The sequence below is a fragment of the Mastomys coucha genome, unplaced genomic scaffold (genome assembly GCF_008632895.1).
Source record: "Mastomys coucha isolate ucsf_1 unplaced genomic scaffold, UCSF_Mcou_1 pScaffold22, whole genome shotgun sequence".
In the NCBI taxonomy this organism is placed as follows: domain Eukaryota; kingdom Metazoa; phylum Chordata; class Mammalia; order Rodentia; family Muridae; genus Mastomys; species Mastomys coucha.
Genome location: NW_022196905.1, coordinates 19355079 through 19374859, shown reverse-complemented (window position 1 = coordinate 19374859; position 19781 = coordinate 19355079). Strand labels below are relative to the sequence as shown.

Below are 19781 nucleotides of genomic sequence, written 5' to 3'. Positions count from 1 at the left end.
AATTTAAAAACACATTGAATAAATGGCATCTTAAGCTTCCACATTCCAAAGAGTATGCCAATTAAAAACTTTTTTAAAAATCTACTTGGAATAAAAATTTAGGAGTAGTTGCATAATTTTCACTGTGTCAATCATTTTATGGCAGATTAGAAGGTACAAGAAACTTAACTGACATTGTAGATGTCAGGTTAATAAGTATGGTTTTGAACATCCAAATTGGAATACATTTTTCCCTGAATATTCAAGGCCCTTCACTAAAAGTGATTCAAAGTCATGGGGATGCTTTCCATGAGTAAGAACAGGACCACAGCTTCCCAGAGGCCCCTGATATCCCTCATGGTTCATACTTTTCTGACTTGGTTTATTTATGCTCCTTCCTGGAAAGCTGTATCTTCTTGTTTCTTTTTTTAAAACACACGTAAGACTCGAGGCGCTACTCTGCTTGATGACATATACCCAGAGCATAGCGTTGAAAGAGGTAAAAGTAACAGTTGAACTAGACTGAGAGAGCATCGCTTCAGGACTCCATTTGGAAGTCCATCTGCAGTCACATGCCAGATATAGGACTCATTCAGAGCATGGGAGGAGCTGCACAAGTCCCAGCACCTCAGGAAAAGGCATTAACAATGCCTGTCTTAACAGTTAAAACTTGAAGTGATACATGTTTTGAAAGAGATCTAAATGACTGTCATTGAAGAAAATGAAAATTAAAACCGCATTGAATATTATTGCACATCTCTCATGACAAATATCAGCACTAATAAGAGCACTTGCTGCTCTCCCAGAGGACCCAAGTTCAGGTCCAAGAATCCACATGGTGGCTTGTAACTCCAGCTGCAGAATATTTGATACTCCTATGGCCTCCACTATCACCAATACACATGCAGTTTGTACAAACACATTCATATAATAAAAATAAAAACAAATAATGTAAAATACTACAGACTGAATGATTTAGAACCATCAGAGTGTATTTTCTTAAATTTCTATAAGCAGAAAAGTCCAAGATCAAGCTGCTGTCAAGTTCAGTGTGTTGTGAGCATCTGTACTCTAATGGTACTTGCTGTGTGTGTCTGTGTGTGTGTGAGTGTGTCTTATGGTGGTATCCCACATAGAAAAATCGGTAGGAGCAGAGGCAGAATGGATCTGTGAACCCATCTTTAAGAGATGGCTAGTCCTGGGGGCATTTCATAATTCAACCCTGACCTGAAATACTGTCACATTGTCTACTTAAGTGTCTGTACGTGGATTTTGAGAAACACTAGCATGCAGGTTACTTCACTACACATCAGCTGAAGTTGGCATATCTCTGGGGTCCAGAGGGTATGAACAACAGCTTCCACAATTGCCAGCCCTCCGTCCTGAAGTCAGACTGGCATAGGAAAGTCCAGTTTAGCAAGGCTTATTGATCAACTGTCCCTGAGGAAATAAGCATTATTATAGAATTATTTTGGAATTAGCCGTCATTAGTTATCTAGGCCAAGTCAACAATAATACAATTAGTCAATGCTTATTATCCATATGACTCAATTAACACTTATGGATTTTGAATGTATTTTCTGTAGTTATGAAGTTGTTTTGCCTATTGCAAAGCAAATGACTAAGAGGATTATTATATTTTAAAAAGTTAAGTAATTAGGATTAAAGTTATTCTATTTCCCTCATTACAAATGCAACTAAGGGAATGGGTGTTAACTTATTATTGTGTAACTATATTATCAGAGTCCAATTTCATATAGTAATATTGTTAATTCATTTATGTTTTCCATCAGGTAATTATGAGTGATAACCTTTCCAGCATTCTAGTATTCTGCTTGTTAAAAACTAAGACAATTCCACTTCCCTCTAACTAGTGTTCACATGAGTCAGCCTTCAACCTTAAATGTGTCACTGTCTTTAATATGCCTTTCTTTTTTTCAAATTTATCTTTAATTTTTTTCTGACAGTATTATTTTGGTCATACTCTTTCCCCTCCCCCAACTCTTTCCATATCTCCCCTCTACCACCTCAGCTCATATTTTCTCTCTCTTAAAAATTAACAACTGGGCCGGGCAGTGGTAGCACACACCTTTAATCCCAGCACTTGGGAGGCAGAGGCAGGCGGATTTCTGATTTCAAGGCCAGCCTGGTCTACAGAGTGAGTTCCAAGACAGCCAAGGCTACACAGAGAAAACCTGTCTTGAAAAAAACAAAGAAACAAACAAAAAAAATTAACAACTGGGCCTAGGCTCTTCAGAATCCATTGCTCTGTGCATCATGTTCAGTTGTGGGTTTTCTCTAGGGGGTCTCTAGTTATTGTACAGAGAAGCTTTTTTTGAAGAGATGAAATGGCTACACTAATCTGTTAGTATAAGGAAAATACTTAGTGTTAGGAATTAAGCTAGTATAGCAAAGAAGTAGTAGTGAGTTATAAGATCCATGATCTACCTTACTAGGCCCAGATATTTGGCTAGGTTTTAGTAACACACAGTTTTCCTCTTGCTGACTTAATGTGGGCCTTAAATCTAACTAAAAAGATGATGTTTTCCAAAAAACATTTGAGTTCTGCTATTGCAAGTTTTTGGCTATCTTGCTGTGTTGGTCATTGCTGTGGTGCATAAATGTCACTGCTAGGAAGGACTGTTTAATTGTCCTCCACCCCTTGGCAGCTTACATTATAGTTTCTGGTACTAGGGAAGCTAGATCTCCGGAAGGAGGTTTTTAGATATCTGAATCCAGGGTCTAAGTTTGGTGGCTTTAGCAAATGAGGCTAATCCTCTAAGAGGCAACTAAGAGCTACATCACTAATCTATAATGTTTTGGGGAGTCACTTAGATTACCACAATGATCCATTTGATGATGACGTTTTGTTTTGTTTTGTTTGTTTGTCTTTGATTTTTGTAGGAAACAATGCAAGTTCAAGTAGCACAATACAGAGACTAATAGATCCTGGGTAGCCCAGCTCAAGTGAATACATTTACAGCCCAGCTCCTGCATCTATGGCTCAGGGAACATCATGTAAGAGGAGACAAACATTATGGACCAAAAGTACCAGTTAGTCAGCTGTGAGACGATTCATCCAAGAAATGGCTGCATAAACAAAACCTGTACAATTACAACATCAATAGATATACTAACATGGAAAGAAGGAAATCTTATGGGTTTTGAGGAAATCTTTCCCTTAGGTAAAGAACTACAGGCAGCTAACAACTGATGGGAGAAGGGAAATTAGCTTTTCTCAGGAAGGAACCATCTAATTGGTTATCTAATACAAAATGGTCAGAGCTGAGACCATATACACACAAACAACAAAGAGAGACTCTGCTGTTATATACGTACAGATTGTATAACAATAATCAAAAAGAGGCTATCACTTTGAAAGCTAGCAGATGAACATGAGAGGAGACACGGTTGAGATGGAGATGGAGGGAGGAAAGAAAAGGGAAGTGATGTGATTATATTTTTAAATTAAAAACAAAAAGCACACATGTGCACATGCATGTGCTCATACATATACAAGTCTATGTGCATAGGTGCACACACACACACACACACACACTACAGCAAAAGAAACAAGAAGTCCATTTTATGTTGACCAACTTTTCCTGAGCGGCCTACCCTGGGCTGTGGTTGGTTCATGTGTCATTCCACTGATGAAAAGATTTTTATCCTTTCCCAGCAGTTATCAGTTGCAAACACCTTACTCAGGGTAGGATTCTGTGTCTACTTTCCCTTCTCTTTGCTGGGATTTTGTCTGGATTGAAGCTGTGCCAGGCTTGTACATGCTGTCAATCTCTGTACGTTCTTACGTGCATCAGCCCTGTTATGCTTGGGAAAAGCTATTTTCGTGGTGTTGCCCATCACCTCTGGCTCTTCCGATCTTTGCACCTCCTGTACTGCACAGATGCTTGAGCCTCCAAGGGAGGAGGAAGACACAGACATCTCATTTAGCTGTATATTGTTTGGGTTTCCAACAATCTCTTTCTTGATATATTTAGCACACTGAACACTCACTGTGATAACTGCTACTGTTAAATTATATCCACCATATTTGTTACTCCTTTCTATGTGTTGCTTTTATTTTTGTTTTTTTTTATTTTTATTTATTTTTTTTAACTTTAGTTCTTTCTGCACTTTGTGATTTCAGTTGCACCTTTTATGGCTCCACAGCATATCTGTTACCCTCCCTTTTCTTTGCATATTTCATCAGTTTCCATAAAGTTTGCAACATACATTTACTGAGATATTATATAATGATGAAAGGTGTTGATTTTCCAAAATGACAAAACAGCCTTCAAACAAGGTATTTCCTTACAAATAGAACATAAAAATCAGTGAAGGGAAATGTTATAAAAATTCAGAAGAAATATATGAGTCTCTTGCCATACTTAGAATTTCAACACTCCAAATACTAGAACAGATACATACAGCAAAGAGGAATCCAGTAAGCAGAGACCACAGAGCATCGGCCACTTACTCACCATCTCAGGCTCAGTTCATGCCATTCAATAGCAACAGAACACACATTTTTTTTCCTCAAGAACATTTGGAATATTGCTAAGCCAAACCAAGTTATGGGCCATATAACACATTTTAAAATGTTTAAAAGATTGAAAACTATATTGTAAGCACACTTAGATCACATTGAACTTAAAATTAGCTGTCACTAACAGAAAAACAGCAAAAAATACTTCGAGAATATACAGCATACATTAAGACTGGGGTATTAGATAAAATCCAAAGATAAATTCAATAATATTTTAATTTAAGTAACAATGAAAACAAAAGTCTGAGAGACAACAAAGTCGAGAAGGAAATTTGTAAGATTAAATGCATTTGACAAGAATTTTAAATAAACAAATCAAAATTAGCAGAAAAAGGGGGCTGGAGAGATGGCTCAGTGGTCAAAAGCACTGACTGCTTTTCCAGAGATCCTGAGTTCAATTCCCAGCAATCTTATGGTAACTCACAACCATCTATAATGGGATCTGATGCTCTCTTCTGATATGTCTAAAGAGAGCAAAAGTGTACTCACATAAATAAAGAAATCTTTTTAAAAAATTAGCAGGAAAAAAATGAGTCTTTAAAAATGTGATGCTGGAACCATTATATTCAGAACAAGAAGACTCTAAATATTAATGTCCCACTTTACACAAAATTAATTTAAATGGATAACATACTTAAATGTAAATCAATTATAACATTTTTATGAAATAACAGGGTTAAGTTCTCAAAATACAGAATTCTTGGTGAATTTTCAAATAGAACATTAATATGAATATGGTCAAGATGGCAGTACATGCCACCCAGCAAACTGACCACTGAAAGCGCAGAGGCAGGAGGATTGTGAATTTGCCGACTGTCTGAGTTATATAAAAGAGAAAATTGGTGCATTTTATTTTGTTCAAATATATGTTGTTACTCTGTGAAAGTGAAAAAAATAGGAGCACAAGCTCCAAGATTGAAGAAAACGTGTTTGCAATCCTTTTGTCTGGTAAAGGAACAGTGCCTAAGATAGGAAAGAGCACAGAAGCATGTGGAATGATGGTCGTCATCGGCCACTAAAGAACAAGAATTCAAATGTGGACACATGCTACTTCTGTCTCAGAATGGCTTAATCTAATACCTGTAAGAATGTCAAAGTCTCTTAAGATGCAAATAAACAGAGCTCTGGTGTGATGTAAAATTTAATGTCTCTTTAGAAAACAGTTCCGTATGCCCTAAATCCAAAATGAGTGGTGTCTTTAAAAAGAGGGCCCTACCATCTAATCATGATGGGCAACCAGGAGAAATAGGAATGGCTTGTGTTGTTTTGGGTGTTGCTAGGGATGCACTGACTAATAGGAAAGTATCCTATGCCTGGCCCTTGAGATTTTCATTTAGTAGTCCATGTGTTCTGGAAGCAGGATGGTGCATCCACAAAACCTCACTGATCAAGAAACTCTCCCTTCTGGCTTGCTTAAGAGTACTAAAGGGTACTATGCAGGCTTTCAAGGAAGAAAAGTCATCAATGATCTCAACTAGTGCTGACCCATGCAAGGGACAATACTGACCTGCCAGGCAAGATGTGCCCACTGCTGCAATAGTGGCTTGATAGTTATGGGGATAACCACCCACTTTCTGACTGGAGATGAGGCCTGCTTCACAGAAGGTATTATATTGTAAGCCTGCTCAAAAGCCTATAACTAGGGAAATTATAGGTCCTTGGTGGGAACTTGTTATGTTAAATGTTCATAGCATCAATCTGCCTTCTAAATATTTATGTTTATATGTATAGATTTGGATTGCCCTCAACTTTAGTCACAGATTTAACTTTTTGTGGTGGGTAATGTCTGCTACAGGGACACATTATATGGCCAAAGCACAAGTATAAATAATCCTGAGTGGCCACTTGTAGATGAACCATCTATATTAACCTGCCACCTCCTCAACAAAGGCTCAGAGACCACTATAGAAGAGTGGTTAAAAAGAACGCAAGAGCTGACAGGTAAGGAGGATAGCTATGAAATACCACTGGACATGCCGTAGCTGCTGCCCATCAACTCTCAGCAGCTGTGGTTACCTACACAAGTCCTGCACAGGATCAAACCTATCAACATTCTAGCCTGAAAAGGAGAACATTCCCCAAGACTGCACCTTTGGCTCTTGATGGTTGCCAAAGGAGAAAAAGTCACTCTCCTTTGTGGAAATGGCCACTAACAAGTTGCCCATTCCTCAGTGGAGGCAGCACACACATCACATATGGGCACCCATGTCGTTACTAATAACAAAAAAGAAGGCATGAAGTTGGGATGGTGGTAGAGTAAGGGACCCCAGAGAGTTAGAGGAAGGTAATTGATAATTAAAATACATTGTACAAATGTATGAAATTTTCAAGGATTAAATATAAATATAATAATAAATACAAATAAATACAAACACAAATATTCTTAAACAAAAAAGAAACAATTCTAGTTGGCAGTTTCTTAGAGAACTAAATATGCAACTATCACAAAGGCATGCAATTTTTGTGGTATTTACCTTAAAGATATGAAAACTCATTTGCACAAGGTATATACAGCAGAGGTTATAGATCTTTCCAAGTCCCACAAACTTGGGAGGAAGGTGTATTAGTCAGTGTTCTCTAGAATCACAGAACTTATGGAATGCATTTATATATTAAGGGAAATTACTGGAATGACTTACAGTCTACAGTCCAACTAACCCAAAAATGGGCATCTGTGAGTAGGAAGTCTGAAAGTAGTTGCTCAGTCCCACAAGGCTAGGTGTTTCAGCTGGTCTTCTGTATAAGCAGGAATTCTGAAGAAGTAGGTTCCAACAGTTGTGTATAAGCAGGCAAAATATAACCAACCCTTCCTTTTTCCATTGTCCTTATGTAGACCTCTACCAGAAGGTATGACTAATGGTGTGTATCATCATGCCAGGATTTGGAACTGGCTCTGTCCTAGGCTGGCTTTGAACTCAAAGATCTACTTGCCTCTGTCTCGTGGGATTAGAGGTGTATACTACCTTGCCTGGGCCTAAGCTTCCCATAGCCACTATGCCTCAAGATCTGATCACAGTTGTACCCTCCATTTCTGGATTGTAGTTCATTCCAGATGTGGTAAAGTTGACAACCAGCAATAGCATTCACAATGCATCCCTTGTCAACTTAACATAAATCATACCTCATATCCAAATGAAACAACAATCATGTCATAAATATTCCTAATTTAACTATCTCTCGTACAATTGCAAATGAATTGTAAATTTAGAATAGGTAAATATCCCTTGAGAACATCCTTTTAGTGTCTCAGTGTAGCCATTGAAAATCTCTTAATTGATGTTAAAGAAATTGGGGGGGGCAAATATCTATACAAATGTGTTCTTAAAACAGAAGCAAGCATGCCACTTATAATCATTGTTTATGCAACTGATCATGTGGCCTTAGATGTTATCTATAACTGCCTTCCTCTATTACCCATTCTGTATTTCCTACACCCTCTGTAAGTACCTCAGCAGGTCTTGGCTCTTTTCCTGAAGGAGTAACCTATACTTTCACTCCTGTTGGATCTGTGCTCTTTGTCATCCTGCTTGGATTCAGCAGGACTAGTAGTTACCCATTGACATTAATCACAGGACATGGTAGTACTAAAAGACACCCTAAAAGATTACCTGCACTCCAGACATAATCCTTCTTACCTCCATTGGAGGCAATCCAGTTTCACCATGGTAATCTGTATCTATCACCCCTCCTAACACTGTTATTCCTTTCTTAGCCTGTTGGTTTAAAGGCATTAGAAGCCCAAAATGACCAGGGAGAAGTCTGAGCTTCCAGTTGTATGGCATGTTTGTTGTGGCTCCTGGCAGGAGCACTCCCTACTCTAGAACCAAAACTTCTAGGCCAGCATAACTTAGGGTTGAGGTGACAGGAAGCAAAAATTTTCTTAGTGGGTCTCCAGGAGTAATAATAAGTGGAACTATTCCCTTTTCCACCCCTTGATTCCTGGACCTGTGGATCCTGGTTATGGGAGACATTGTGCCATATATAGAATGCTGATTCAAAACATATACTGCCTCCTGAAGAACCCTGCCCCAAACCCCATGCTGCTGCCACCTAATTGGTACTGTAACTGTACTTCAAAGGGCCATTCTATATTTCAATCAGACCAGCTGCTTCAGGATGATGGGGAACATTACTGGTAAGACCAGTGAATTCCATGATCATGGGCCCACTGTCACACTTCTATGGTGGTGAAAAGGGGTCCTTGGTCAGAAACAACACTGTGTGAAATGCCATGGTGGTGGATAAGGCAATGTATAAGTCCATGGATGCTGTTTTTAGTGGAAGCATTACATGCAGGAAAGGCAAATCCATAACCAGAATAAATATCTACTCCAGTAAGAACAAAATGTTGTGCTTTCCACAGAGGAAGTGGTCCAATGTAGTCAACCTGCCACCAGGTTGCTGGCTGGTCACCTCCTCGAGGAATGGTGCCATACATGGGGCTCAGTAGTGGTTTCTGCTGTTGGCAGATCTGGCATTCAGCAGCAGCTGTAGCCAGGTCAGCCCTGGTGAATGGAAGTCTTTGTGTTCTCTAAAAACACTCCCCAGAAGATTCCGCCTCAGTGATTGTGATCTCTTCTTAATCACTGCTTAATTTCTTACATCTAGATAAACAACATCAATTGTCCCAGTAATCCCTTCTATTCTTGGCTCTAAATCCAGAGCCACATGGCTGAAGCTGACCAGTTCTGCTGTTTGCTGAGCCTGGAACTTGCCCCTATATTCTATCACATGATCACCAGCTTTCTGTTTTCCAACTCCTTCACTGCCTAAGCTTGGCTGTCATGGAACTTGCTCTGTAGACAGATCTTGAACTCAAGAAATGTGCATGGCTCTGTCTTCTGAATGCTGGATTTAAAGGCATGGTCTACTATGACTGGACTTAAGCTTTCTCTACTTGGAACTTGCTCTGTAACAGGTTGGCCTTGAACTCAAGAGATGTGCTTGCCTCTGTCTCCTGGGTTAAAGATGTGTACCACCATGCCTGCTCCTAAGCTTTTCATGGTGATTATGCTTCAAGATCCAGATCAAAAGCTTGTGGCATCACATGTTAAATTTGACACACAATCATTTGTCCAAATAAAAGATATAACTACATCATAATTGTTTAACTGCAAATACAAAGAACAAGCTTACCTGGGTGGGATCTGGCCCTGAGATCACCACTTTCCTAATCTGTGTTTATCTCCATGAACACAGGATTCAGCTCCATTTTACTTCCTGGTGTCCCTTTATTGCTTCATCCATGCATTTTGTACTTTTTTCTTTTTAATCTTGCTATTCTTGACCAAAATACTCTTCATAAGACTGAATCTAAGAGTTTTTTCCCCTAAGGACCAATCAAGTAATCTTTTATAGTAATATTAGTTTCAACTCACGCTGAAAATATTTTTCCTATTCATTTTCATATACTTGATTTAATATCCTGCATGTAAGCAGTGAAGGGACATCTTTGTGCTGATAAGGTTTTACTTGGCATTACTAGCAAGGATTACAATTATTCTTAGTTCTTAAAGACTATGGAAGACAAATCCTGGGCAGTAACTGGGGTGCTGCTCTGTGGTTGCCAGGTAAGAATTATTATCACCTGTGAACTTACTTCTTTGGCCCCTAAACTTAAAGACTCAGTAACTCTGGGGTGGAGGTTTACAGCTAGCAGTTGAACAGAAATGCTGATAACTCTGACACCTGGTTTTTGAACACATGTGGGAAAGCTGTGGAATGATGGCTTTCTTGTTTAAAATTCCCTGCTAAAACCACCATGAAGGATGAGTAGTTTTCTAAAGATACTGGTTGGTGGTACTTTTTAAATAATTATTTAACATTAGTTAAATCTAATGATTATAGACTTGGCTTCTGAAAAAATGCCTTCAAATGGAATAGACCACTTATAAAAATAGTAATGCTTTAGTCCTAAAATTTTAAGTAATATTGGTTTCATTTCAGAAAAAAATGTTGGTTTTTCTGTTTCTTGTTATGGTTTTTCTAACCGTCCTTCATAAGAAGGTGAATGAAACTTAGTACAGGGCCAATGACCTAATTATAAACATTATACATTTGTGCACACAATAGTATAAAATATTTTTCTGTATTTCAGGTCCAAACTGCTTTGCAGAAACCGCTGTTATCCCAGCTGGTAGAGAGGTGAAGACTGACGAGTGCACCATATGTCACTGTACTTATGAGGAGGGCACATGGAGAATTGAACGGCAAGCCATGTGCACAAGACATGAGTGCAGGCAAATGTAGACTTCACAATACAGAAACTCTCATGTTTTTCTAGAATATTTTACTAATGTGACATTCTAGATGACTCTGAGAAATATCAATCAAAAACAGAAGACTTTGGATAAGGAGTCAAGGAAAATGGTTGGTACTTTTGTTTTTCTTGGTAACAATTACAGCAAGAGACAGAAATGGATGTATTTCAAAACATCAATAAGAACTTTGGGCATACTCCCTCTAAATAAATGTGCTATTTTCACAGTAAGTACACTAAAGTTCACTATTATATATTAAATGTGTTTCTATAATCCCTCTATTAGAGTCTTATATATTAAAAAATGCTGTTGTCAACCGTCCTCACTGTGTACCGGTATATCTTTGTTAGCTTTCACTGCATCACAAGAGAGTGCTGGTGGTTCCAGGAATCTCTTACACACATATGAAATGCTCTATTCCATAAGGGACTCCATAAGTGACTGCTTTATATCAAAATCCTGTTCAAATGCTATGTATCTAATGCTTAAAACACAATCTAATTTACACAAATAGACTTATTTTAATAATCCATTTCTCTTATTAGTTCATTCTTAATCATTCATAAAATGCAGGTATAAAGATTGCTAGCACATACTTTTTCAGTTCTCATAGTCGCTCATACATAAATAAACACTTATATGCATTTCATTTTCATTCATGATACATATTCTTCTAAGCATGAAATCAATTTATTCCCTGAGCAAGAGGAAGGCTGGGATATCTGTGTTAGTGTCCATGGAGCTGGAATGTTATAAAAAAAAATGAGGGAAGGGGAATCTTTGGATTCTCTGGAGAATAGTTAAGAAAAGTTGAATTTCTGAAGAAGTTTATGCTTGAAATATAAAATATGCTACAGACATCTCAGGACTCAGCAAAGTGTTCCCATACTGCTAGTTAAGATAGCTATCTGTTCTCAGTAACAGACATAGTGAGATGATAAATCCACTTTACACCAAGAGCAGTGTGAGGAAGCTATTCTTTGTCCAATTATGTTTAAACACTGGATAGCAAAGGCTACTAAGTCTCTCCTGCAGACATATATCATCAAAATTATCTTCATGTGAATATGAAATAATAACACTGTCATTAAGTGTTGCTCACTGGAGCACAGTGACTGGGGAACAGTTCCCTTTCTGTGCGTGACATCGACAGTTGCTACAGAAGTCAGAGAGGCAGTCATGGTCTTAATATGTGTAAACAAAACTAAAGTAATTACTTGCAAACTTTAAGAACATTTCCCTCCATTTATTTTTTTCTAAATTTGAAAATTAAATACCTGTAACACAACAAATCTTGTGAGGACAAGTGGAAATGAGGGCTGGTTTGTTTTCTTCATGTGCATCTTTTTCTTGTAGCATAACAGGACTATAAAATAACAGTGTAAGATATTATATATAAAGCAAATTAGAGGCTAGAAAATGAAGATTTCTAAAAAGCACAATTTATACCCCCAAACCCTTCCAGTATAAAAGAATTTCAGTAATTACTGAATGATAGTCAAGGAAAATCAATGTATTTCCTCATTGAAAATGTTAATCATTATATACCTTAACAAATACAAAAATTACCAAGATGTTTGCATATGTTTATATTTTACCTTGATTTTGAAGAATATTTTGAATTAGGCAGAATAGCATGCACATCAATTTTATGAAAATACTCAGGGGTATTATTGGCTAGTTACTCTCAGGTACCTGTTTTCAGCTTTCCAAAACTTAAATGTTAGTATGAAAGACTGTTAGCCTTCATCTGTCCTTCCATTATTCAACAGTAGATTTCCTTTAAGACAAAGGTCATCTAAAGTTACCATCTTGCCAACAAATGACTTATTCTCCTAACATATATGGGCTATTGTGCCAGTTATAATTATATACAAGTTGCCTCTTCTCTCTACATAAGACACAGTGAATTACAATTACATTGTGTGAGGCCCAGTTTTCTTATTTTCCTTGGCAATAGAATTCCTACAGAATGGAAAATAGGCTCTCAGATTATTGCAGTGAAAAAAATCATAAATGCTAGGAGAATGTCAACAAATCTCATTCTTCTGCAAAGAAAGTGAACACAATGTTATCTGGGGAATGACATTCTTGGTGTAAACCAGTGGGCCCCACACTGTCTCAGGCACACTTCTGGATACTGGAGCACAGTGGCTGTGGTTGCATTACAATAACTCACACTATACCTGAGACAAATGTGGAAGAACCAGGTTCTCTGCACTGCATATCCTAAATAATGAAATTATTATTACTTCTGATGGATAGTGTTCCCCTTCAGATCAGGTCTAGAGAGCTGTTTCAGCTAGATATTTACCTTTCTTCCCCATGTTGACAGAAGTCTTTGCTGAAGTTCTAAACAACCCAACATAAGCCAGATAACTTTAACTGCATAATAACGTGGGGACAGTATGAGTTGAAATTATTTGATTGTTCAAACCTCACAATCCAACTTCACTTGTTTTTTAAATGCCACAATTCTTCAAAATTCTAACAGGCTTGCTTTGTGAGTACTTCATAATTATTAAGGATTTAATCAAGTTAAAAAGGAAGTTGTGCTTATGAGTTGTATGAATGTACCAACCTATGTTTAGCTGCCTATGTGAACCACAGAGTAGCTCCAGAAAGAAAGCAATCTCACAAAGACAGGTCACTTCCTTTGGGGTCATTCTTCAGTACTCTCCCATACTTTACAGAGAGAGGCAGGAACAGTCATTTCAGAAGCCTTGCTTCACTCCCCAACACAGCAAGCATCACCAGATGCGCTGCGGCCCTGTGACAGGTATGTAGAGACACTGTGAAGATGCAGAGGCCAGAGTCTCTGTGCCTTCAGGGAACTCACGAGCCTCAGGTGGAGCCATAAAGTGATTATATTAATTTTAATATTTGAATATTCACAGTACCATTGTCTGGTCTGATAAAGTACACCAAGAGATTAATTCTCATATGTTTTAAAGTTTAATGCATTATGGTTAACTACCTCTCCTCTTTGCTTCCTTTGCATTGTGTGGAAACAATGTCTAAAACACTCAACTATGTCCAAAATTCAGAGATTTCCTATTCTTTGTTTTTATTTTAAACAATGATATATGTTTAATGTTCATCTTGTTTAAAGTATACAAGTGCACAATTACAAACAAGTATTGTTCAAAACATCTGTTATTTTAAATATAGACTATTTAAGTATACATGAAACAAAATTTATAAACATAAAGAATGACTTAACAAATACTAACAATCTATTAAACTTGTTTCAATAGGCAACAGATACTTTTAGATTTCTTTTTGTTTGTTTGGTTTTTTTTGTTTTTTTGTTTTGTTTTGTTTTGTTTTTCTTTTGGTTTTTCCAGACAGGGTTTCTCTGTATAACCCTGGCTGTCCTGGAGCTCACTCTGTAGACCAGGCTGGCCTCGAACTCAGAAATCCACCTGCTTCTGCCTCCCAAGTGCTGGGATTAAAGGCATGCGCCACCACACCCAGCCTACTTTTAGATTTCTTAAGACTTTTTGTTTTCCTCTAAAGGACTGTAAGGAAGAAAGGTAATAATGTACATGTCTTTTCATCAAGACCCTGGGCAGTACCAGAAGTACAGACACGTCTGACTGGTATCAGACTTTAGCGGTATCCTTTGTGACCAGAGGTTCTTGGTGGAACTGCTCTGCATTCTTTTCCTCAGAAGTAGTGTCTGACAGAAGTTGGCCTGTGCAGCCACTTATTCTAGAATGAATACATGCTTACAGGATCTGTTCATCGAATTCCAGGTTCTTCCTGCCCTGGGGAGATCAGAGACTACTTACATCATCTCCTCATGCAAAGGCAGTTTTTCCCACCTGAGGTTTTAGTTTTCTAAACATGGATCTTGCTTCATTTGGTGGTTTGGAGGATCCTAATTGCACAGAACAACCAACCTCCCTCAGAAGAGTTCTCTCTAAAAACAGCCTGGGGCTATGGGAGGACACAGTCCTGTTGGCAGTAGATACTGGGCATCCAGACCCTTCTCTAAGGGGTTCTAAATACTGTTCTTCTCTAAGCTTTTTCAGTACTGAAAGGCCTCAAATTGGGGCTCAAGGGGACATTAAGATGATTGCTGGGAGTAGAGTTTACTGGGAAAGTTATGAATGCTGTGAGCAGGCAGAAAATTGGGAACAGCATGCCAAAGCCTCTGAGGAAAGTTCAGTCTGCAGCACAAGTCAGATAACATGGTGGGTGTTTGAAGAAAGGAAACCAGAAGTCAAGCAGTGGAAGTGAGAGACTTTCTTATTATTCTTTTTGGGGAGGGGGACATCAGAGCATGAGTGTCCAGCTAGATTTTGATTCATAATGGGGGGATGTGGTCACCTCCCCAACCCCTGCCCCTGTCATCAGCATTTGAAGTAAACTCAGTCCCCAGGTGAAAGATATTGGAACCTGCCAGCTCTTAGCTAGGGGCTCATCCTGTCTCATTTGGACACCTGTAGGTGTTTGTGAAAAAGAATAGCTGCTTTGAGGAGGATTCTGGAGTCCTTAATTGGATTGCCATCCTGAGTCCCCGTCATAGCACTAATTTGGTGTCATTTTAGCACATACTTTAAAAATTAAATCATAAGCCATGATTGTGGATGGCTAAGTGGAAATGTGCTTGACAAGCATGCACAAGAACATAGGTTTTTATCTCCAGCACCACTACATACAAAAATATATCATTTAATGGGTAGGGTGTACCTCAATGGTAAAGAAATTGCCTCACATGCAGAAAGCCCCAATTCAATCTAGTCTAGTATGACAAAAATTTGTTTACAGATAATGGTTAATTTTTTGTGTTTTCCTCTTATTTCTAGATACCTTTAATTCACATTATGAGACAATCACTTCTGCAAGCATCACCTACTCAATGTTAAGTTCGCTTTACTGAGTCACATACAGTCCACTACACCTGTGGATCAAGCACTGGCTCAAACAGTGCATCAAACCAAAGTTCCCACTGTTATCTCCTTGCCTGGTTGGTTTTTTTCCTAGACTTCTAGCATATTTCACATGTCCAGGCCATGACCACCCACAGATCAAATCCCTCACTGCTGTAACAATTGAGGTTGGATATGACAATCAATGGCCAGTTCAGATGTAAGTCAGGAATAATTGCTTTGATGTAAAAGTTCTAATACTGAAGAAAACTTCTAATGAAAACAGTGGTACTTATAATAAAGGTGATCAAGTTTACAGTTTTGGTATTTCTTTGTTTATAGCAATTTTTTGAATAAAAATTTCATATCCTAGACTTTATTTTAGGAATCTGAGTGTATCTGTGTATCTCCCTCCATGTTTCTGTGTCATACAACTGAGCAATGCAGTCAGCTTCTATGAAATGATGTCAGTGAGCCAAGTTGTACATAGAGATCCAGAAGCTCCAAGCGTGTTGGAAAGGGATCTAAAAGCGATGGGTATTGATACTTCACCATGAAGTCAAACTTCACTCTCATTTGTAAAGCATTTGCTGGTTTTGCTTTACCATAAAAACAAGTAGGAAAAAAACTAATTTTAAATGCCTAATTGTTAACTGAATAAATTCCATCAACTTCTAAATGATACTGTCAATCAGTGTGAGAATGTTCACTAAAATTTTCAGTAACAGGAAAACTTAAATGAAGATATGCTCCAAGTGTTTGGCCTCTTGGCAGTTTATGAAGCATGAAACACATACCTGTGATTCTCTAACAAAAACATAAAACCCATAATACCGGCACGGTAATATCAAATACAATTAAAATACACCTAACATCATTTATTAAGGTATTGTTGTAGCCTGTTAACTTAAAATAATTCTAAATATCTCCCACTTTAGTTAAAATTCCATTTTCAGGAAGTAGAAACACTTTCAAGTTTTATTTAATATTTAATAGTATTTTATTTACTTACTAACATTTACTGTTTTTCTTCAATTTCTGGAATTTGCATTTGACTTTGTTTCTAGATGTATTTATGAGAATGTTCATTTTGCTATTCTCTTGTTTTATATTATAAACTAAATTCAGTTCTATTTTTATTTGTCTCTGGGGTTTTTTGATTGCCTTATTTAAACTCACAATACCTACAAAAGTGTCTAGCACTGGCCCCACTCGGAACATTTGGGAATTTGAGAATATGCCTGAAGTTTCAACCTAGTGAATGAGTGGGTAGGAATCCAAGTTTGCTTTAGGCCAGAACCTGTGACACAAAGTCTTCTCATTCATGTTTAGACAATGACCTCTAGAAAGGAGACAGCAACATCAAAGTGCTTTCCTCGCACTCCCAAGAAGCACAGAAGGGAATGGACAGCACCATGCTCTCCGAACTCAGCTGCACAGTCCTGACACTTGTCAGTTAAGAGTCACTCCTCCCAAAAGTGTTAATCGCCTCCCTTTTCTACTTGCCACATATTTTGATTTCTAATTAAATTGTATTCATGTCTTATTAAAGTGGATTTTCAAACAACAGTAGATTTTTATGGTTTTGTTTATAATTCTTGTACTGAGTTTATAAAATATGGGCACATATAATAACCCTTTCTGTACTGGTGACTTAATTTTCCTGCTGTGGAAGATACTTGACACAAACAGTATAAAGGATAAGATATTTATCTTTGCTTACAGTTTTAGATGTTTCATCTCATGGTTGCTTGGCTCCACGTAGCTCAGCAATACATTGTTGTAGTTGAAGCTTGTGGTTGGGTAGGTTCTCACCTCTGGCAGCAAAAAGAAATGAAAGGGAGTAACCAGAAATGAGGTATAACAGTCACAAGCATGCCCCAGGGAACATACTTCTTCCCTCAGCCTTGCCTCTTAAAGATTTCATCAGCTTCCAAAATATGTCTAGGAAGCATTCATTGACCACGTGCCACAAAATAGTCAACACATGCGCCTGTGGGGGACATTTCATACTCAAATATTAATGGACATATTAACATAAATTACCATATATTAGCTAATAAGGAAAACTATCATTTATTAGATGACAACTTATGGAAAATACTACATTTTCAATTCTAGTGTCTGCTATCATCAACTCTGCTTTAAGAAAAGCATCAAGTTTCAGTGATATCACTGAGGTCAAAGCCCAGAATATGCACTATACTCACAGGGCATGGCTGATCAAGAAAGGGAATGAGCATCCTTCATTCAGTATTTCCCCGAAGGGGAGCAATGTGAGCCTTAGTCAAGTCTTTCACTTCATTCCACGGTAACCATGCCCTTTGTGTTCTGAGGCCATGAGGCCAGGGTAGTGACCAGTGTGACCTCTTTGGCTCCACATACCCTTACTCCAGCATACTCCCTGAAGGCTGTAAGTCAATGCAAATAAGTGATTTTACCAATTGCCATTAGCTTTTACATCACATCAATACCTTACATCAGTACCATTATTTACCATTTAAAAACAATGTGTTGGCTACCTGGTTATATACAGTAGCTAGAGATAAAATAGGGATATAAACATTATCTAGCAGCAGTGGCTAAGGAAAGCTAAGTGCCTACTTACTATGTCTTACTTTGTTTTCATTCAGTCTTCTGAAACTTTAGATTAAACTCATTCAGTAGCAGCCTGCCCATGTTTGCACACTGACAGGCTTGTGGTTTTAAGTCTATTAGTGATCAAACAGAAACAATGATAAAAAAATTCTTCCCAATCAAACAATGCCAACAGTTGTGGAGGTGACTAGACAGGTTCGACTCTGCATTTCCAGGGGCCATATCCATCCAGCCATGCCCACGTCTTCTCTATTTCCAACCCAGGAATGTATTCCTACTTTAAAACAGGTATGGTTTCAATAAACGTAGTTGATAAAAATACTATTTTTATGTATCTTTTTTTAGGTTATAAGATAACCACAGCCAATTGGTATATTTAAAAATTCACACATATATGCATATAACCCTTAAATCAGAAACAGAATTGGATTTCTGTTTAAGGCAAGGTTAAATGTCTTAAAAATACACAATGGGCTTTTTTGTGCACTAAAAAGTATAATGACAACTGAAGGGACAAATAACATCATATAAGAGGAAAAGCAAAGTGAATGGTTACTGTAGGGAATGGAGATGCTAAAATTTAGAGCAGTACAGATAGTAAGAGGTGTTAAAAACCTGTAAACCACTGACAAGAATCACTCGTGGAAACTCAAAACTGTTAATACATAATGAGCCCCTTTAGGAAACAGAAGAGAGCCTGCTTTGCTGGACAGGATTAGGACTCAGCAAACAGAGTAGACTTAGAAGGCATCAGGAGACTCATCCTTGACCTCGGTCTTGCTTCACATTATAGAATCAGTATTTTCAGAAAGAGGGCTGAACCACTGCTAGAAGATCCTTCATAATGTTTGAAGGGGAGTCTGACTCTAGTCTATCACTCAGTTTACTAAGTGCACTTGACCTACCTCTTTTGTAATTCAGTCTTTATCTTCTTCTCTTGGATAAGACAGAGCATCAGCTCATGAGAGCATTAGTTGAATATTTCAAACACAGAGTGAGGCAGATGACATTAGTTTTAAAGCACTAGTTATACATGAGTATTCCTTAGCTATGTAAGTAAAAAATATGAGGAGACTGGGATTCAAAAGTTTTAGAAATTTTAACTCAGTAGAAGAAAATATGATTGACATAATATCTTATTTTTTATCCATTGTGTTGTGTCTGTCAGGAAATGTTTTTGTATTATTAGAAGTTTACATGGAGCTAAATTTATATCATCAGGCCTATCGCATATACATTGCTGGATGTGTATATATATATATATATATATATATATATATATATATATATATATTATAAACTGATTTACAGAATATTTATTAAACTGCATTTTTCACTTCCAGGTAGTCACTTTTAAAATGTTTTTCAGTCTGTTAAATACTTCAAATGATGTTAATAAAAAGTACTGTTAAATATTCCAAATGCCTCAGATTTCATTGTTTATAAAATATTTAAATACACTCCTTAGTGTTGCCTCAAATATTCAACATACTTTTCTTCATATTTAAGTAAAATATTGAC

The 19781-nt window shown here is 37.5% G+C and overlaps 1 protein-coding gene and 1 long non-coding RNA gene across 3 annotated transcripts in view; one reads left to right on the top strand and one right to left on the bottom strand.

Annotated features, from left to right (window-relative positions):
* Positions 1–17869, top strand: part of Vwc2 (von Willebrand factor C domain containing 2) — a 143692-nt gene extending 125823 nt beyond the window's left edge. Inside the window, exons 4-5 of one of the 2 annotated variants that reach the window (XR_004109658.1) lie at positions 10623–11011; positions 16995–17869. Coding sequence is in view for 1 of the 2 variants with exons in the window: in XM_031338567.1 (XP_031194427.1) it covers positions 10623–10774 (152 nt within the window). In the remaining variant the exon portion in view is untranslated. Of the gene's footprint in view, positions 1–10622; positions 11316–16994 lie in introns of those variants that run through there. The other variant, XM_031338567.1, reaches the window with a different exon arrangement.
* Positions 12525–18093, bottom strand: LOC116068683. Its single transcript, XR_004109659.1, has 3 exons — positions 17873–18093; positions 17386–17479; positions 12525–12565 (listed from the first exon to the last, which is right to left on the bottom strand). It is a non-coding gene; the product is annotated as an uncharacterized LOC116068683 (long non-coding RNA).
* Positions 18094–19781: the final 1688 nt, after the last annotated feature.